Here is a 19,465-nt window from a genome sequence, read left to right as displayed (position 1 = left end):
GCGGAGACCAAAGAAAAGAAGAGGATGTCTCTCTCCACAAAGCCCATTCCAGAGTGACAGAGAAGCAGCTAGTCTACAATAATAGTGGGGGCCCTGAATACACCTCTCTCAGCACCGGACAGACCATCTAGGCAACAAATCAACAGAGTAACCATTACTCTTTCAGAAGGAGAGAAGAAATCTAGGTTTATCAGGGTAGGGGGGGGAGGAAGAGGGGTACAGGGAGAGACTGGACAGGGGCATAAAGAAAAGGTATGATTTGTAATAATATATAAAATATTAATATTAATTTGATCAACATACATCAACATTGATCCCCCAAAATATGTATAATCAATTATGATTCAATTAAAAAATATATATATATATATATATTAAAAAAATGTTCAGGGAAATTTAGCAATTTTCTTTATCTAGATATAGCAGCTAACAAACAGCAGAACTGCCAGCAAGTCCGTCTGATATAGGCGGCCCCACTGAAGGTATAATGCTGTGGCCCCACTATTAGGGCAAAGTGCTAATTTTTGCCTGCAAGGCTGGGGGTGGGGGGTGGGTGGGAAGGCATTTGTCCTGGCTACAAAGAGAATCCATTTCCTATCTTATCCCTTGACCACATCACTCCCCTCACCCCCTGTCACATAAACTCTTGCATGCTTCTTCAGTCCACCACCAAGTATTTAAAATGTGCCTACTATATAGAACCTGCTCCCTGCTCTGTTCTGGGAGATAAGATATTTGCCCATAAACTCACTTTCTTACCCTGGTAGAGTTTATGGACATAGACTAGACTCATACACACAGCTAAGTCCTCATCACCAAACTCTAAGTACAATATTTGCTTGCAGAAGAGGAATCAATGTGGGCCTTATGGAGGAGGAGAACTAGGCTGGTAACGTCACAGAAATAACATCCACTGTTTGCCAGCCCCTCACGGTCCCCAGGTGCTTCACATTCTTGGGGTGAGCCTCTGCCAAATGGAACAGTCTGGATTGGCTGGATTCAGAAAGTCTCTGAATATCCCTCCCAGGAGGGCAGTATGTTCTAATCAGCCACTCCCAGCACCTGTTCTGTCCCTCTCCCAACTCTTCCTTTCTTCTAATTGAGAAACGTCCCTTCAAAACTTCAATTCCTTTGTCTGTATCCCTCTGTACTTATCACACAACTTGTCCACAGCCATCTCAGGAAGGAGCAGCACAGTGCAGAGTTTAATGCACAGGCTCTGGAGCTAGAATGCCTTCACTGCAATTCCAGTTTCTTTATTTACTAAATGTGTAACCTTGAGCAGTTTATTTAAGCCTCTGTGCCACAGAACCCTCACTTGAAAAATGGGTGATGTGAGGATTAAGTGACATGAAATGTGTACTTTGTTTAGAGTGGTTCCTAACTCATAATCCGTGCTTAGTAAATGATAGCTACTGTTACATATTTTTTTCACATAGAACCATTTCTACTTTCCCGTCCCATAGTCTGTTGTTGAGATGCATCCTTGGTAGGTAGAAGTTAATCACAAGAGACAACCACCCACCATCACCATAGGCGAGTTGTCAAAAAGGAATAGAAATTGCCAATGATTGTAACTGAACAGTGGATCACTTTAGAGATCATAATCACAGTGAGTTAAAATCATTTTATGTTAATAGACTTGTGAGAGAAGAAGTAGAAATGAATGGATGAGAAAGAGCTTATATAGAAAGAAAACCTTCCACAAATGTAGAGTGCTATTCAGATGTTATTTGTAAGCCTGAGAAGGATCTTAAAAGGTAGGTCCTGTGCTCTGAGGCACACTTGCATTTTCCATAATCCTGGATGAGAAGTTATCCCATATTTAAGAACTTTATGCCAGCAGCCGTCCTGGGAATCCTCCATAGCTAACCTAAATCCCTTCCACTGATCCAGTCAATATCCCCTTGTTCTGATGTTGCTGGCAACGAAGACATCTGGCAGGACTTCTTAAAAATGTTCCATTATACACTCACAGGCTTGCAATGTTTAAAATCTCCAGCTCTCTCACCTCCATCCGGAATAAATATGATTCCTTTCACTTCTTTCCATAGGCTTATGTTTACCAGCTTTGCGGCTCCCACTTTCACTGCTATAGGATCTTTGTATCCCTACTCAGTGGATGAGACAAAAGCACTAGATAGGACATCTAATCTGCGGTTAGAAAAATTTGGAAGTGGAGAAGTTCATTTCTAGAGCCTTCTAACTCCCTCCCTACAAGTAGAAACTTCCTTGTATGCAAGTCGTGGGCATTGGGTATCACCCTTCTAGCTGCCCAAGACCCTCCCTCTCCCAACACTCGCAGCTCTCCCACCCTGTTGCTTCCTTTGACCTGTGCCCCTCATGCTCCAGAAGTTTTCTTTTCTTTCTTCCCTCCTCATTCCCAGACTCTCTTCTCAAGGCTAAGCTCTCCTGATGCTCAAAAAGAGCATCCATCCGACAAGGTACTTTACTATAAAGTGTCAATAACTAATAATGGATTGATGTGTTCACTTCCAGGGATGAACAAGCTGAAAGAGCAAGTGCTTTCACCTGTAGAATCATAAAATTTTCCAGCACTATAGAGTTTTCAGAAGATGTTCTGAGCACATGCACTGCCCTAAAAAAAACAATGCCCTAATTCTCCCAAGCAAAGCAGATCGATAACTCTGGGGTCTACTACCCATGAGTACCTGCCTCTTTGTACTTCAATATGGTAGACTAGCCACGAGCACAAACACTGCAGCCAACTTGTTCAGGCTAGCATCCTCCTTCTTACTTTTCCTGGCTGTGAAACATCGGGCAACTTAATTAACTTCTCAGTGCCTCAGTCTCCTCGGCTGTAAAATGAGAATAATCATATTATCCATAATAATCATATACAGTGTATATTGACAAAATAAAAATTTAACGAAAAAAAAAAAAAAGAGCATCCATCCGACAAAGTACTTTACTATAAAGTGTCAATAACTAATAATGGATTGATGTGTTCACTTCCAGGGATGAACAAGCTGAAAGAGCAAGTGCTTTCACCTGTAGAATCATAAAATTTTCCAGCACTATAGAGTTTTCAGAAGATGTTCTGAGCACATGCACTGCCCTAAAAAAAACAATGCCCTAATTCTCCCAAGCAGAGCAGATCGATAACTCTGGGGTCTACTACCCATGAGTACCTGCCTCTTTGTACTTCAATATGGTAGACTAGCCACCAGCACAAACACTGCAGCCAACTTGTTCAGGCTAGCATCCTCCTTCTTACTTTTCCTGGCTGTGAAACATCGGGCAACTTAATTAACTTCTCTGTGCCTCAGTCTCCTCGGCTGTAAAATGAGAATAATCATATTATCTAACTCAAGGTTGTTGTGAGGGTTGAACAACTTAACATAAGTGCATATGAGCAAGACCTCTACGTGCATTGCACACTGTCATCTTTCTCCTCTGCTACACTGTGTTTTCTTTATCTTCGTGTCCTCAGGGCTCAGCAAAGTGCCTAACAGAGAGGAGGTGCTCAACTAAGTGCTGTTTGACAGCAAAGGGACTAGTTAAGCTTAAAAGATGGGTAGAATTGATAACCACAGACACTTGGTGGAAGAACCTATCCCTCTACGTGCATTGCACACTGTCATCTTTCTCCTCTGCTACACTGTGTTTTCTTTATCTTCCTGTCCTCAGGGCTCAGCAAAGTGCCTAACAGAGAGGAGGTGCTCAAATAAGTGCTGTTTGACAGCAAAGGAACTAGTTAAGCTTAAAAGATGGGTAGAATTGATAACCACAGACACTTGGTGGAAGAACCTATCTCATGGATTGCTGGAAACTGCCCCCAAATAAAATAAAGGACCAAAGGAGCCCCAGAGAGAGGAAGCTGAGTCTGCAAGATACCCCAGATGGAAACAGAAGAGGTCATTCAACCTCCCTAAGTGGGTGGGGTGTGGACACCCAGCTTGAGGCCTCGATGATTGCTTGTAAATAATTAAGCTTTGTTAAGAAGATAGTAAACAGTCTCTTGGGAACTAAACTGAAAGTAATAGATCTGAGGAGGATAATGAAATGCTTGATGGAACTGGCTGCTTGAGGCACATACAGCACATTATGGGAACCCTTGGGAAACTAGCAGTAATGCGGGCACTTAGGACAAGCCATTTGCACAGAGAAACCACATTCTTAGTTAGGGAGGAGATGCTGGAGTCCAGAAGGGACCCAGCCTACCCCAGGACTAGACACCATGCTCTAGTGTTGAGAAGGGGCTGGTCTCTAGGGAGAATGAGGCAGTTCACACATGCAGGTTGGTTTGCCCCATCTCCTGAGGTGGGAACAGCCCCTGCAGGCTCTCAAACTGGCAGCTGGGGGAGGAGGGATTGAGAGGCAGGAAGAGGGTGGTTTAGAACCCAATAAATGCTTGCCGAACTGTTTGCTCCACATGGATCTTTAGCAATCTACAAATTCAGATGCATTCAATAAATTTCTCCTAAAGTTCTAGTTTAGTGTGAGGCATGTTCATGCCCCACCTCTCTGGAAGCCCACTGGGACCACCCCAGCCCTTACCGCTCCATGGCTGTCCTGAACCCTTCAGGCAGCATGTGTCCCACGCACACATGACTCTGACAGGATGCGGGCCTCTGTGTGGGCACTGTCCGTCACCAAGTGGCCAGCTACTCTCGTAACTCTAAAGCCAAGTAGGAGATGAGTAGAGACTGTGAGGGCAGCCTATTTTGTCAAAGAGCTCACCTAACACAGGAAGATGAGAAAGCTGAAACTGGAGGGGCACAAAGGATCTTGAGAAGGTTCCTTTATTCCCCTCTGGGACTGAAGATGGAAAGACTTGGGTAGGCTTGTAGATTACAGGGAAGGAGCTCCTAGGAAGAAAGAGATTGAAAATAGAGAAGCCCGGTGGAGCAAAACCTCAGCCTGGATGGGGACAGTAGGGGAGGGTCGGGTCAGGGCACAGGTGAAGGACTAGCCTGGCTCACAGCAAGTGTCGCCTGTTCCCCTGGGTGCAGACGGAAAGAAATCGGTGAGCAGGTAAGGGGCAGCAAGCTCTAGAGCATAATCCATTTTATGATCCTCTCCCAGTGAACTTTGTGACGATCCTAATCGGAAGCGTCTGTTGACGGGTCCTGCCCATGCCAGGTGTTTATAGCATCCCTGAGTCACCAGGGCAGAAAACCAGGAAGCAGCCCAAAGGTTACTGGATAGCAGAGTAAGTGGTGGTTAACAGTGTGACAGTTGGTGAGAGCTGCCCCAGGGTCAAGCCCTGGAACAGAGCCAAGCCCTGCAGAGCAGGCAGAGAGAAGGTAATGCAGACAAAGCCTAAGTGCTGCCAACATGGGACAGTGGGAGGGGCAAGTAAACTTCACCTCCACGTCCAACATGTCCTCCACCAGCTATGACAATGCTGAAATTCCCGCCTTTGAGCAAAGGCACTAAAGCACCTGCTAAAGTGCAGGTGGTATCTGGGAGGGAGGAAGACACGTTGAGTGACTCTCTTCTTTTTGTCCTGCAAGGTGAATCATTTCCATTGCTAGTTTCTCTTATCCATCAAACCCTGGAAAGGGATATGAGACAGGCAAATTTTGAGAGAAGCAAGGGAGATTAGGAAAATGGAGCTTGGAGAGAAGCAAGGAGCAGCCTGGAGAAGGAGGGAGAGCAGGAGAGGCAGGATAGGAGTGTGACAGCAAGCCAGCTTGCTGCCTAGAGAGGTTCAAAAGCATAAGTCCTCATGCATTAACATCCATTCAGCAAATGGCTGCTGGGCGCCTCTGTTCCAGACACCATGCCAGACTCTGGGGATACAATGGCAGGCAGAGACAGACACAGCTCCTGCTGTCACAGTGTTCAGTCCTCTGGGTGGGTCAGATCGTGATAAATAAATAACCACAGAAATAAGTGTAGAACCACTGTGGGAACAAGTGGTACATGTTCGATGAAAGGATATAACAGAGGATTGAGGGATGAGAAGAGGTTATCTTGAGGAAGGACCTTCTGAACTGAGATCAGATGATGAGCAGGAGTGAACCATGAGAAAATGGGAGGCAAGGTGGGGGAGAGAAGAGCACTGTGCTGAGGTCAGGGGCTGGGGAGAGGTGGGGTGTGTACCAGAAATGAAGACAAGCCAGTGTGTAGCAAAGGCACCAAGGGGGTGTTTTGGCGGTGTGTGATTCCCCCTGTGTGATATCCCTTAGCATCCCACTATCACTCCAAATAAACATGCAGGCCAAGTAAAAACTGTGAACTTGTCCTATCAGGGCAGTTTAGGACAAATCCCACTATCTGCTCTCTTTTCAGCCAGATTGACTGCTCACCCGCCTTCCCCAAGATCCTTTTACAAAGCAGCTCTGGAGTTACACCACTGCTGGCATAGCCAGAAATGTGATGGAGCCCAAGCCTAATGATAACATGTTGCCTTTATCCTAAAGCTAATGGGAAATTATTGAAGGGTTTTAGGCAGGGGTAGGACACGGTTGTGATTTTATTTTAAAAGATCATTCTGGCTCCAGAGTGAAGAATAGATGGGAGAAGGGGCAAACAGGCTCACAGGACAAGTTAGGAGGCTATGGCAGTAGCTTAGGAGAACAGCTTAGACCAGTGAGGTGGCAGAGGAAGTAGAGAGATCCAAGAGATGTTGGAGAGCTAAAATCTTCAGAACATAATGATAAGTAGAATTTGTAGGTGGGGAATAAAGAGATCAGGGGTTATGTGGCAGTTTTAAAATATGGCCCCCAAATTCTTTGAAACTCTTCTTCTCTAGAGGTGGGGTTATGTCCCATCCCTTGAGTTGGGTTCTGTGACTGCTCGGCCAGTAGAATTTGGCAGAAGTGAGGCTGCATCAGTTTCTGAGCCTAGGCCTGAAGAAATTGGCAGCTTCCACTTCCTGTCTCTTTAGATGTTTGCACTTAGAATCCAGCCACCATGCGGTGAGGAAGCCCAAGCTTCCCTGTGGAGAGGTTCACAGAGGGAGGAGCCTGAGTCTGTATCAAATTGCCAGTTACTGAGGGCATCATCTTGGAAGTGGCTCTTCTAACCCCAGTTAAGTCACTCCAGTGGATGTTGCATGCTGTCCCAGCCAAGTCTTATCCAAATTGCAGATTTGCAAGCAAAATAAATGATTATTATTCTTTTAAGTCATTACATTTGGGGATGGTCCATTACATAGCAGTAGAAAATAGTAACAGATGACTGCTAGGTTTCTGGCTCTCATTCCTGGATGCATGGAGTGTCATTTACTGAGAGAGAGATCACTGAGAAGGACACAGGTTTGGGGACAAAGATGATGAGTTTGGTTTTCAGTTTGTGAGTTTGAAGTGTTTCGAGATATGTAAGTTGAGAAGTCATGTGGGCTATTGGACTTGTGGACTAATAATGATGAGTTTGGTTTTCAGTTTGTGAGTTTGAAGTGTTTCGAGATATGTAAGTTGAGAAGTTATGTGGACTATTGGACTTGTGGACTGTAGCTCAGGAAAGAGGTCGGGTTTGAAGACAAATTTATGAGTGAGCTGGGAGTGGGTGGCAACTAAAGCTGTAGATGTGGTTGTGATGTAGAGTAAAACCAGAAGAGAGTCTAGGATGAGCGTGAGGAGCTCTGACATTTCAGGCAGGGCAGAGGAGAAGGAGGCTGCAAAGGAGACATGAAAAGAACAAGGCCAGAGGTGTAGAAGGAGAGCAAGAAGAGGACTGGTGTGGAAACCAACAGAGCAGAGTGTTTCAGGAAGGAGGGAGAGACTAGCAGGGTCAAACACTGCCAGGACACAGGCACATGCTAGGCCGGGTGCACTTTCTCCCAGGTCTCCTGGTGACCGACTTCACAGTGAGCAGTGTGTCTGGTTTACCAAGAAGCCCTGGGATGTGACTCTGAAGGGCAAAGACAAGATGAGGATCACACCTGTGCCCATGCACCAATTTGTCCCTAGAGCCTTGCTTCTCAAACTGGGATCCCTGGTCCACAGCATCATCACCTGGGAGCTCATTAGAAATGCAGAATCTCAAGCCTACGCTGGACCTACTGAATCAGTCTGCATTTTAACACAATCCCCAGGCAGGCGACTTATATGCACGCTAAAGCGTGAGAATACATGCAGTTGCGCCCCCTGAGCTGAGGCACCAACACCAAACTGAGCCAAAAGTCACATGCAGAGCATCAGGGGTGACTGACTGTTCATTAAACCTTTCCCGCAAACTTCAATTTGTAACTCTAAACCTAGACCTCGCGTCAGAATCATCTACGTAAATTTTCTTTTCTTTTTTTAAATTAATTAATTTATTTTTATTGAATCATAATTGATTATACATATTTTGGGGATTCAATGTTGACATATGTTGATCAAATCAATATTACTAGTATATATATTGTTACAAATTGTACTTATTCTTTGTGCCCCTCGTCCAATCTCTCCCCCTCCCCCTCTCACTCCCCCTCCCCCCTCTAATTACCCTAGATTTCTTCTCTCCTTCTGAAAGAGTAATGGTTACTCTGTTAATCATCTAGGTAACTTTACAAAGCTCAGAGAGAAGCTCAGATCCTGCCCCTTGGATTCTGATTCCTTAGGTTTGGGGGAATCTGGACATCTGTATCTTTACTTTCCAGGTGATTCTGATGGGCCACCGAGTTGATAGCCACTGTCTTAAACTACCTAAACTATCACTCCTTCCTCTTTGACATGTACCCCCCTTAAACTGATCATTCATTACAGCCTTTCCCCTTTGAAGCTGGGACTCGGACTGGACCAGAACATATGAATCCTGATAGCATCTCCAACGGGCAGACAATGTCATTTGCCCCAGGCACATGAGCCCTTCCCACTAACGTGACTTTTGACTTGTGCTCAGGTGCCAGCAGGTGGTACCCAGGCCCCAGGTGGGAGCCGGGCCTTGGGGACTGGATGGCAACAGGAGCCAGGGCCACCAAACATATGGAGTGCAGGCTGCCCATCTTGCAGGTGCACTTGCAGGCTGGCTCCACCCTGGTTCTGTCCTGAATTCCACTTTCTTAGGGTCCAGATTAACTGGACACAAGACCACTCTCTCATCTGATTCTCATCAGATGTGCACTTCTGAACCTGAATAATTAAACCACACAGCCTGGGCCAGGCCACTGCATAGAGCTTAGACATGTAAGTGACCCTGGGCTCAGATATGCCACTCTGATAGGGCAGACCCCAGGGAACAAACCAAGCCTGTGTGACCAACAGGAACGTGGTCCCTTCATAGTGGGCAAGTGTAGAGCGACACATTTAGGGAAAATCATCATGCTGGGAATTGTGCCCCTAACAAAGATGCCAGGGAAGGCCCAAAAAGTCAGCAAGTAGAAATTTAGTTCCCATAAAAAGCTCATCATCGACGCCCGCCAGGGGGAGGGTGTTCCTGAGTGACAGGGGCGAGGGCCTCAGCCCCGCCCCCACTGCCACACATCCAGCCAGGCCAGCAACAGAACGCCTGCCCAGGGATCCTGAGACAGGGGCCTGGGCCTCAGCTCCGCCCCTGCCACCCGCCAGCAATGGAGTCAGCCCGACACCCGTCCTTAGAGATGGGGCCGAGGGCCCTAGCCCTGCCCCCACTGCACATCCAGGCCAGCACTGGAACCAGCCGCCGTCGCCTGGGATCCCGAGACGGGGCCGGGCCAGCCCCGCCCCCACCCGCGACCAGCTCCTGCAATGTACCCATTAACCCGTGCGTTTCTTTCGGGTGTGTGACGTATCTGCTTTTGTCTGTCCTTCATCAAATTTCTGCTTAGATTTTTCTAATCCTTTTTTAAGAGTTCTTTTTGCAATGAGGATGTTTGTGTGTTTAAAGAAACAAAAAGGCAGAGAGTAGAATAATGGTTACCAGAGGCTGGGAGGGGTGGGGGGTGGGGCGGAAGATTAGGGGTGGACTAATGGGGACAAAACTATGCTGTCTATCGTATAACTTCGTATAATGTATGCTATATAGAAGAATGGTTTGAGGAGGCTGGGAGGGGTCGGGGGTGGGGGGGAAGATTAGGGGTGGACTAATGGGGACAAAACTATGCTGTCTACCCCAAGTGAGTCATTCTGCATGTATTGAAACAACACACTGTACCCTACAAAAATAAATATAAATAAAATTGAACTTAATAATAATAATAAAAAGAAATAGAAGTTACCAGGGGGTGCAGGGGGGGGAAATGGGAAGTTAATGTTTAGTGGGTATGGAGTTTCTTTTAGGGAAAATGAAAAAGTTCTGGAGATGGATGGTGGTGATGATTGCAGGACAATGTGAATGGTTTTTTTTGTCCTTTTTGAGACCGGCCGCACCGTGCTCACTGAGCGCACCGGTCATCCCTATATAGGATCCAAACCCGCAGTGGGAGCGCAGCGCTCCCAGCGCCGCACTCTCCCGAGTGCGTCGCGGGCTCGGCCCCAATGTGAATGTTTTTAATGCCACTTAACTGTACACTTAAAAATGGTTAAAATGGTAAAAAAAAAATTTTGTCCTCTCCCTAAAATGGTAAATTTTGTTCAGTATATTTTCCCACAATTTTTTTAAAATAAAAAAATAAAGATTATAATAAAGATAGTAATTTGTTAAAAAAAAAAAAAAGTCATAGATCAGGCATCCATGGGTTTATTAAAACTGTTTTAGACGGGGGGAGAAAAATGTTTTTTCTCATCTGTTACACTATTTTGGGATGATGGATTTCCTTATTTCTCTGTGGTAAGTAATATTTTCTTAAGTTTTTCTAATTTAACTCAGAAAAACAAGATTTCTTCTACTTCTAGGAAGGGTGCATATGTATGTTATTGGGTCTTCAAAGATTTCAGTGGCTCCAGGCAGAGCTGCTGGAGATTTTTTTCCCTGGAGCTTTCCTGGTGGGTTCCTCTTTATGCATCTCTTTTCATGGAGCTACCCCTTCCATCACATCAAATCTTCATGGAGTCTGGTAGCTACAGAAATTCTCAGAGTGGAAGAGCCTTGATTTTGTGCACAAATTGGAGAGCTTTCTCCTGCAGCCTTTGGGAGGGGCATGGCACATGGTGGCTTCTTTGTGATAACTTAGGACTCATCCATAGTGACCCTTGACTCCCTTTCTTGGCACATCTGCCAGATCAGAGCTATCAGATGATCAGTCACCAAAGTCTAGTTAATTTCTTGTAACTTACACTTGCCCACAGTAATAATAACAACTGGCATTTATTGAGTACTTATTATGTGCCAGTCACTGTTTCAAGATCTTTACATGTGTAAACTCATTTGCTATCCATAATAACTCTATGGGATGTACAATGTGCATTTTTACACATTGTAAATTACCCTCTCCATTTCACAGTCCAGGAAACAGGTTTAGCAAGGTGAAGTAATTTGTCCATGCTACAGTCGGTTAATGGAGCAGGGCTGGGGTCAGCCCCCCTTGAGAACCTGTGATGGCAGTGGAGTGCCAAGATAGAGGGTGGGAGCATGTATTTTGTCACTGACTCTGTTCAGAATTGTCTGCACATGGTAATAATAAAAAGCAGACCAACTTTTAGTTGGTTTTTATTATTTTTAAATTCTCTAATGCACCAACTTATGCTTGCACTCCTTGCATATAACCTTATGTGATACCTCTTGTTTTTCCTAAAGTCCAGTGAGTCCTGGGGCCTATTTTCATCAGCTCAGTGTTACCCAGCTCAGGCCATCAGCAGAATTGAAGTTACTACTGGGCAAGTTCAGATGGAGAAAGGAAGAAGGGAAAAGGCCAGTTGGTCCTCCAGAACCCAACTCAAGCTCCACCTCCTCCAGGAAGCCTTCTCTAATTTCCCTGCTCCTGCCTGGGCCTCTTTGCATGCAAAGTTGGTGTCCTCTCATGAGGCATGCTGGGGAGGGCTGCCTGGTTGCTTTTAGGTTTGATCTCTGAAGGCCTTCCTCACGCAGCTGTGGTTAGCAATGGCTATTTCCCCACTAAATGTTTCCACGTTGCAAACTGTCCTTGCATCTTGAGCTAGTTTCCCCTCCGGACTGCTCTGGCCCCTTCCCTTAGTGTAAGGTATGGAGGAAGGAAAGGTGGTGGTGAGTGGGCTGGGCAGGGGAAGAAAAGGGGGTGGGGGCAGAAGACACACTTCATCAGGGGTCTGAAAACTTGCCCAAGAACTGGTTCTGCTGGATAAGTTCACCCAAGGGTCACATGCCTTTTCACAGAAGAAGCAAACTGTCCTGCTCCAGGCAATTCAGACTTAAGGCCACTTTTCATTGTAAGATAGGTGAGTGCTTTGTTTTGTTTTGTTTTTTCCTAAACCAAAATTACTTCTTTTTATTTATGCATGGGTTTCAGCTGGACTACAAATGAAAGGATATGTATTGGGGGGGGGGGTGAAAGGATATGTTTGGGGGGGGGTTGGGGGAGCAGTGTCAGCCACCTCCTGTCTAGATCTGATGGCTGAGACAAACTCATTCATGACTGTGATCATTCCAGACTCCTCATTCGTATGGCACCAGCACAAACTATGTGCTCAGTAAACAGCTGTTGGATGAAGGAATGAACGAGCCAGCCCACCTAAGCTGCTGATGAGGGCCCCCTGCTGCCAGTCAGATGGACCTCCTGGCAGAGGGTGAGCCAGCCTGAGCTGATTGCTCTTTCCGGGTCTACCTCTAAACTGTTTGATCCAGCCCTTCCTCAGCACCAGGTTTACTCCGCTCTGGGACTCCAAGGCCAGGTTTGAAAGATGAGCTCTAAACCAAAGCCTCCTGGTTCTATTTCCCCAGAGCTTGGGAGTCCTCATATAGCTCATCACCTCCATCCCATTCTTGTAGATCCTTGAAGCCCACAACAGTTTCTGAATTGCAAGCCGATGGGCAAATACACTGAACTAAATATACTGCTAAGATTTCCCAAATCCCCACCTCTCAACTTCCCCCTTTCCATTCTGCTTCGTTCCCGTGCCCAGGCACCTTATTGCCAAGATTTCCATTCTAACCTTAGACACTCTGTGAGTCCCCACACAACTACTTTGCTGATTTAGCACTTGATTTGGATTCAACCATATATCCATGAATGTCTGGTTTCTATTTGGGGTTTTTTCCCTTCTTCAGACCTTTCAACGACCAGAGTAGAAGGGCTGAGGAGTTGGCCTGTGGAAAGGGCCTTCTAGGTTTTATTCGAAGGGTTTGAGTCTTCTCTCGCTCCGTGAATGATACCGGGTAAGTTGCACTGTCTCTCTCCCACACTTTCCCTATATGTGATACAGATGTTAACACTCTTAGCATTGTCTCTCTCTCTCTAGTTTTAAGGCAACAGTTAAAATCCTAGATAGCAAATGTATCTAGATCCATATATACATCCTGGATTTTTCAGGACAACCCTGATTTGAAATAAGTTGTTCCCATTGTCAGATCTTTGTCTGACCCTATGACCTAATTAAGGAAAAAATATGGTCTTGAGAGTACTTTGAATTCTTTATTCCAGCCATGGGCTGAAGTTTATGTACTAATATGCAAATAAAAACCATTTTGATTTTGGGCAGTGGCCTGGAAACTGCTGCCTGAACGACAGAATGTGTAATTCTGCCCAACACAACTATGTCCCTGGAAGGCCTTCCTGGGGAGGTTCCTGGAAAGCCTCTGCCTCAGCCCTCAGTTCCTGTGTCTCACCCACCCTGAGCCCTGGAAAGGGAAGGCGCCTACTCACCTGCACAGAGTGTCCACAGCACAGGCCTCATCTTCCTCACCATGGTCTGGCTTCCTCTCTGCCCCAAACCCAGCCTGGCACTGGCAGGCACCAGACAGGTCTGGGCTGACTGGCTAAAGCTACGACAGCCTCTAGCCTGGCCCAGCCTGAGGTCCCTGCAGTTCCCCCTCTTCCTGCCCACTCTGCCCAGCCTGGCCCACACGCCCCGCCCCTCAGCTGGACTGGCAGATGAGCTCACCTGTGGGGCTCGTGCTCCACCTACTCCAGCGAAGATCCCAGGAGGCGTCTTCTCTACTTCCCCCTTGAACCAGTCACCTCCCCTGCCTTCTCCCTATTTAGCAGGTGTACAAAGTCCCTGACTTCTCACTAAGGTGTGGGGCCTCTTATAACTGACAGGAAACGGTCGCCTCATAATAAAAAGGGAAATGATCTCAGAGGTAGGGTTCCAAGCTGGTAAAAGAGGGGTGTTGCCCACACTCGCTGAAACACTTCAAGACACAATATCATCGGTTCCCCTACTTCTCTCCTTGCCTGCAATCCCCACACCACACCATGCTAAAGATGCAGTCATGAAGAAGACAGGAATCCCCCGTCCTCAAGGTTTATAATCTGGTCAGGAAAGTAGTGAGGGCACAAGTAAATGAGGAAGGTGGGGTGATCGACTTTTCCTTGTTTGCCTGGAACTGTCGCAGTTTTCAAACCAAAAGTCCAATATCCTGGGAACTCCCTCAGTCCCAAGCAAATGGAGATGCTGGTCACCCTACTTAACAGTGATAACGCTGTGGGGAACGTAACTCTCCAAGAGCAGCCACTGTTATCCATTTCTTCCAGAGATATTCTATATATACGATAGAATATATACAAATGATAGTATGCATTATACACTGTTCTGGAAGGAGATTTTTCTGTTTTATTTTTCATTGAACAAAATATCTTACAGAGTTTTCTGTATCAGTATATGTAGCACTACTACCTTCTGTTCAATGGATGATAATATTCCACTCTATGATATTACCTTTTCTGAGACCAGGTAGTTCACTTGCCCATATTTTTATTGGGTTGTTGGCCTTTAGCTTGTTAATTTCTAGCAGCTCTTCCTATATTAGGGAAATGAACTTTTGGATGTGAAAAGTATTGCAAATATTTTCCCAGTGTGTCTTTGCATTATGAATTCAGAATTTCCTCCATAATTTATTTTATCAATCCTTTGTGGCTACTACATTTAGTTGACATACAGAAGTTATTGCTTTCTGATTACCGTATTTTACTCAGTCACCTTATTGAATTCTCTTATTATATGTAATAGTTTTTCAGCCGTAACATTTTATATTATTGCCAAGTCAGTCTTCCTGACACACAGCTCTGATGATGTCACTTGTCTGCTTAGGTCCTATCACTGACTCTGTAGAACCTAGCAAAAGAAATCCAGCTCCTTCAGTTGGACTTTAAGGTATTCTAGCCTTTGTTCTCAAATGCAGTCTACCTTTCAAAAATTATCTTTTACAATATGCATCTCATGCTCTGACCAACTTAGACATCTCTTCACACTCAGAACTCATACTTTCCTACACCAAAACTTCCTTCATGCCATCCCCTCTGAAATTCCTTCCCCCTAATATATCTGCTGTTGTAACCTAACTTGTCCTTTGAAAGGCAGTTCCTGTACCACCACTTCCTCCAGGAAGCTTTTCCTGACTTCTTTAGTCAGAAGGGCTCCCTCCCTCCTTTGAACTCATGCAGCACTCTGGCTCTCTTTTAGGAAACTGACTACATTCCCTCTTATGCTTGAGCTATTTTTGGTCTGTGTCTCATTCCTCCTAATAAATGTGAGCTCATCCATTCATTCAGCCAGTTCTAATGATACTATGTGCAGGCATTGTTCTACCTCGCTAGGAAGAAAGACAACTTTAAGCCGTGTGTCTTACTAACTTCGGTCAAGTACAGTGCCTGATGCATAGTAGGTAATCAGTAAACATTTGTAAACAGGTACATTCAGCCAGTTCTAATGATACTATGTGCAGGCATTGTTCTACCTCGCTAGGAAGAAAGACTTTAAGCCGTGTGTCTTACTAACTTCGGTCAAGTACAGTGCCTGATGCATAGTAGGTAATCAGTAAACATTTGTAAACAGGTAGACAAAAGGATGGATGGATGAATGGGTAAAGGGGAGATTATAGAATGTGTGGGATGAGAGGGGTGAACTGTTGAGCTATCGGCTTTGCTTTGATTGTAGTGATGGTTGGGGTGGGTACAGTGGAGCAGGGCAGGTTATAAGCTTGTCCGAAGTTCATGGAGCTCACAGAATTTTTATATCACTCAGGGTTGCCAGCTGACCGTCACCATGGGGTGTGAGTGTGGGGGAGGGGAGGCCGAAGGGAGCACAACTGCCCAGTTGATTGTCCAGAGGCACCTCTGCTAAAAGACATATAACCCTGGCCACAAGCAATGACTACTCTTTAGTTACACTATGGCACTCTCCCAATATCTATCTCTCAGAGGACCCTCCCCATTCTATATATCTGGTATTCTTTTTCTAGGCCTCTCTAAGCTGACATGGGGCTGAGGGAAGTGTGTGTACTTCCTAGATTCTTGAATTTAGACTATCTTCTGCAAGAACTTTGAATAGAGGCAGCCCCAGACAAGAGGGTATGAAGACAGAGCCCAGAGAAAGCCTCTGCGTCTACAAAGCTTGAACTTCCTCCAGCTCTGCTGCTAAATGGCAGAGTCCGGAGAATCAACCAGGAGGGAAAGAGTTAAGTGAGGCCTGCTTTCGGTCTGTGTCCTGAGCCTGCATTCCTTCCTCCCAGAGATCTGCCAGCCTGTGGGGCCAGAGGCTAAATTTAGACAGTGGCTAAGGTTTCCTGTTAACAGCTGTCCTACCCCTCAGAGAAGCAGCACTGAAGAAAGGAGAAAGGTTGGTCCCTCTCTCACTGGTCAGAGCTACTGCCATTTCATCTGGGCCCCTCAACCCTTGGTGTGGACATACAGGCAGGTCAGCGGTGAGTGTGCTTCTCCTCTCACTCTGTCCTGGTGGGCCTGGGACTCACAAGCAAAGGGGCAGCAGCTCTGCCCTGAGTGTCCGGGCCCAGCCATGATGTCTGAGACCAGCTACTGGGGGTCGTCCTGTCACTTAATAGGCTGTGGAGTGGTGCCTGGGCCAAAGGCCCTGACTCCCATGGCCTTGGTTAAGTTCACTGCAGAAGACCAGATGCACCTCCCCCAGTAGAGGCAAAAGGCGTGCGCATGAGATCAGGCGGGGCATGTGCGTAGGCGCGTGTGCACGCATGTGTGTGCGTGAGTGTGTATAATTTCAACAGAAAGGTCTTTCTAGTCTGGGGAGTTCACTGTTTTTCAACCTCTGTAGCTACAGTTAGGGCAAATTTCTGGCTCCCATCACTGCCTCCTTGCTGGCGTCTGTAGGATGAGCCAAATTGTCACTTCTTAATCATTGTGACTCCAAGGTGGGCTTTTAACACAGCCCGGTGGGCTTCTTGGTGTTCTGGAGACAGTAGCTGGACCGGGTCTGACTGGGTTTTTCCAGTGGGTACTTTACCCACCAGGGTATTAGCATGTGGTGACCTTCCCATTCCTAGTTCCACTGAGGTGACATCACTGACATGCCCCAACCAAGTTCCCTAACTGCCTTTTTCCTGCCAACCTTTACAGAGGCTTACAGGCTCTCATGGCGACCAGCGGGGACCCAGAGGAGGAGCAGGTGGTTCCAAGCGAGGAGGATGGAGCCGACGTGAGGGCCGTGCAGGCCCGGTACCTCCGGAGCCCCTCCCCCAGCCAGTGAGTGTGCGCTGCTCATCTCCGTGCCCCACGGCCTCTGCGGGCAGGGAGGGCACCAGGGAGCATGGGGAGCGGGCCCAGGGAGCCTGAGACCACCACCTAAGTTCACCCCCTCAACACACAGTATGGGGAACTTTGACGCGTCATGCTTTCTGGAGGCAAACACGCAAAGAGACAGATTGCGATGTGGCATGGTAAGTGCTAGATATTAGTATGTCCAGGGTCTAGTGTGTGGTGGGCCAGGGAAGTGAACAACTGGACCTAGAAGAGTCATAACAGGCTTCCTGGAGGAGATGGTGCTGGACCTGAATCTGGAAGGACGAGTAGGAGTTTGGTAGGTCTTTCTGCAGAGTAGTGCTTGACTTGCTAGCATTAGGGCTGGATATGGGAGTGATAGGCTGTAAATGGTAAGAGAAGCGATCAGGAGGGGAAGAGGCCCATAGGACCAGGCCCTGGCACTGAGATAACTTTGTGTCCATGATCAAAACTGTCCTTTCTGTGTCTTTCACACTGGGAGACGTGCATGCCTGGGTGCAAGAGGCAGGGTGCTGAGGGGTAGATAAACATGATGCATCTTCCTGGAGAGTCTTCCTCATTTTATGGCAAGTTATTTAAAGCTTTCTTTTGCATTAAAATCACTGAGTATATATTATGATGTAGAATGACAAATTTGCATGAATTTTTAAGAAAAACCATGAGACATTAAAGAAATGTCCTGTTTAATTGCCTGCTAAAACAACAGTGTGTGTGCCTGTCCATTTTCTTCTGCTATAAATGACTTCTAGTCATAGCTCTGCCACCAAATTGATGTGAAGAGTAAATTGAATGATTGAGCCTGTCTCCTAGTCTATGAAAAGCGAAGGAAAGACCCAACTAAAATATCTCAGGGTAACTTATGACTCTGCTTGACTTCACTTTTCCTAACTTCTCCTGGGGTCTTGCTGGTTCCTGCTTCTCAGGATTCAGAACGCTTCCCTGTTGAAGTAGGGTGGCAGCAAGGACAAGTGCTTGTCACTCATGGGCCAAGGCACTGGGACCAAATGGAACTTAGAGACTTCTCCTTTAAAATTCAGCAGTATGCTCCCACTTAGAAAAACTATCAGGATTGAGATATTTAAGATATATCCCTCCCCTCTTGTATACTCCTGGATAAGGCAGATGTAGCTTTGTGTGTGATTGCGTAGGTGACATCTTATGTATTTTTTAGGGTAATGCTAGTTGTTATGCCAAATGGACATTCCTTTCTCACTCAGATGAGTTTCAAAACAGGTACCAGAGCACTGACTCAGGTACTGAGGTTCCTTCTATCTGTGGATCCACCATTTTAAAGCATGTTTTCTAAAGTCACTGTGCCCATATCAGCATCAAGACAAAACAGGAAGAGCATGGAGACTCTCCCAGGAGGTTTTTATGGGTCACACCTGAAAATGGTGCAGGTAGACCTGCCAAACTCCTACTCATCCTTCCAGATTCAGGTCTGGCACGATCTCCTCCAGGAAGCCTGCTATGACTCTTCCAAGTCCAGTTGTTCACTTCCCTGGCCCACGACACACTAGACCCTGGACATACTATTATTTAGCACTTACCATGATACATTGCAATCTGTTTGTTTGCATGTCTGTTTGCACTTTACTTCCACTCGTATTCCATTGGCTAGAAATCAGCAAGGCCATGATTTCTTGCAAGAAAGAATGGGAAATAAGGTCCATGAGCCCAGGGAAAAGAGAAAATGAGTTTGTTAATACATAGAAGTCTCAGCCACAGTGTACCCCTCTAGGAAATTGACCCATATTATATTTTTTCCCACTCATAGAACATATTACTGCCTCCCAAGGGAGTCAACCCAAAATCCCATTGACCAACTGCTACATATATAGTTCAAAGGCTAGGTTTGCCGGTGGGTGTGCATCCTCTCCCTCAGGTCTGAATGCAACACCTTATGGACTAACCAGGATAACTGCAAAAAAGCTCCCATCTCATAAAAGGAGAAATGGGAGACACAGCAGTTATATAATTAATGAGCATGCCTATCCCAGATGTGGGAAAATCTCCTAGATTTGATCTTGATTTGGCTCTCGGGAG

At 46.1% G+C, this 19,465-nt stretch overlaps 2 protein-coding genes across 2 annotated transcripts in view; one reads left to right on the top strand and one right to left on the bottom strand.

Annotated features, from left to right (window-relative positions):
• GPA33 (glycoprotein A33 (transmembrane)) overlaps positions 1–13,689 on the bottom strand; it is a 42,535-nt gene extending 28,846 nt beyond the window's left edge. The window contains exon 1 of the mRNA XM_008592403.1: positions 13,592–13,689. Within this exon, the coding sequence (XP_008590625.1) occupies positions 13,592–13,634 (43 nt within the window). The 5' untranslated portion in view covers positions 13,635–13,689. The remainder of the gene's footprint in view (positions 1–13,591) is intronic.
• Positions 13,690–17,273: 3,584 nt separating this feature from the next.
• The window catches only part of DUSP27 (dual specificity phosphatase 27 (putative)), a 26,933-nt gene continuing 24,741 nt past the window's right edge, over positions 17,274–19,465 (top strand). Inside the window, exon 1 of the mRNA XM_008592404.1 lies at positions 17,274–17,383. Coding sequence (XP_008590626.1) covers positions 17,274–17,383 — 110 coding nt within the window. The remainder of the gene's footprint in view (positions 17,384–19,465) is intronic.

The sequence above is a fragment of the Galeopterus variegatus genome, unplaced genomic scaffold (genome assembly GCF_000696425.1).
Source record: "Galeopterus variegatus unplaced genomic scaffold, G_variegatus-3.0.2 Scaffold7893, whole genome shotgun sequence".
Classification (NCBI taxonomy): domain Eukaryota; kingdom Metazoa; phylum Chordata; class Mammalia; order Dermoptera; family Cynocephalidae; genus Galeopterus; species Galeopterus variegatus.
Note: the sequence above shows the minus strand (reverse complement) of the source record. Positions and strands in the feature narration are given on the sequence as shown.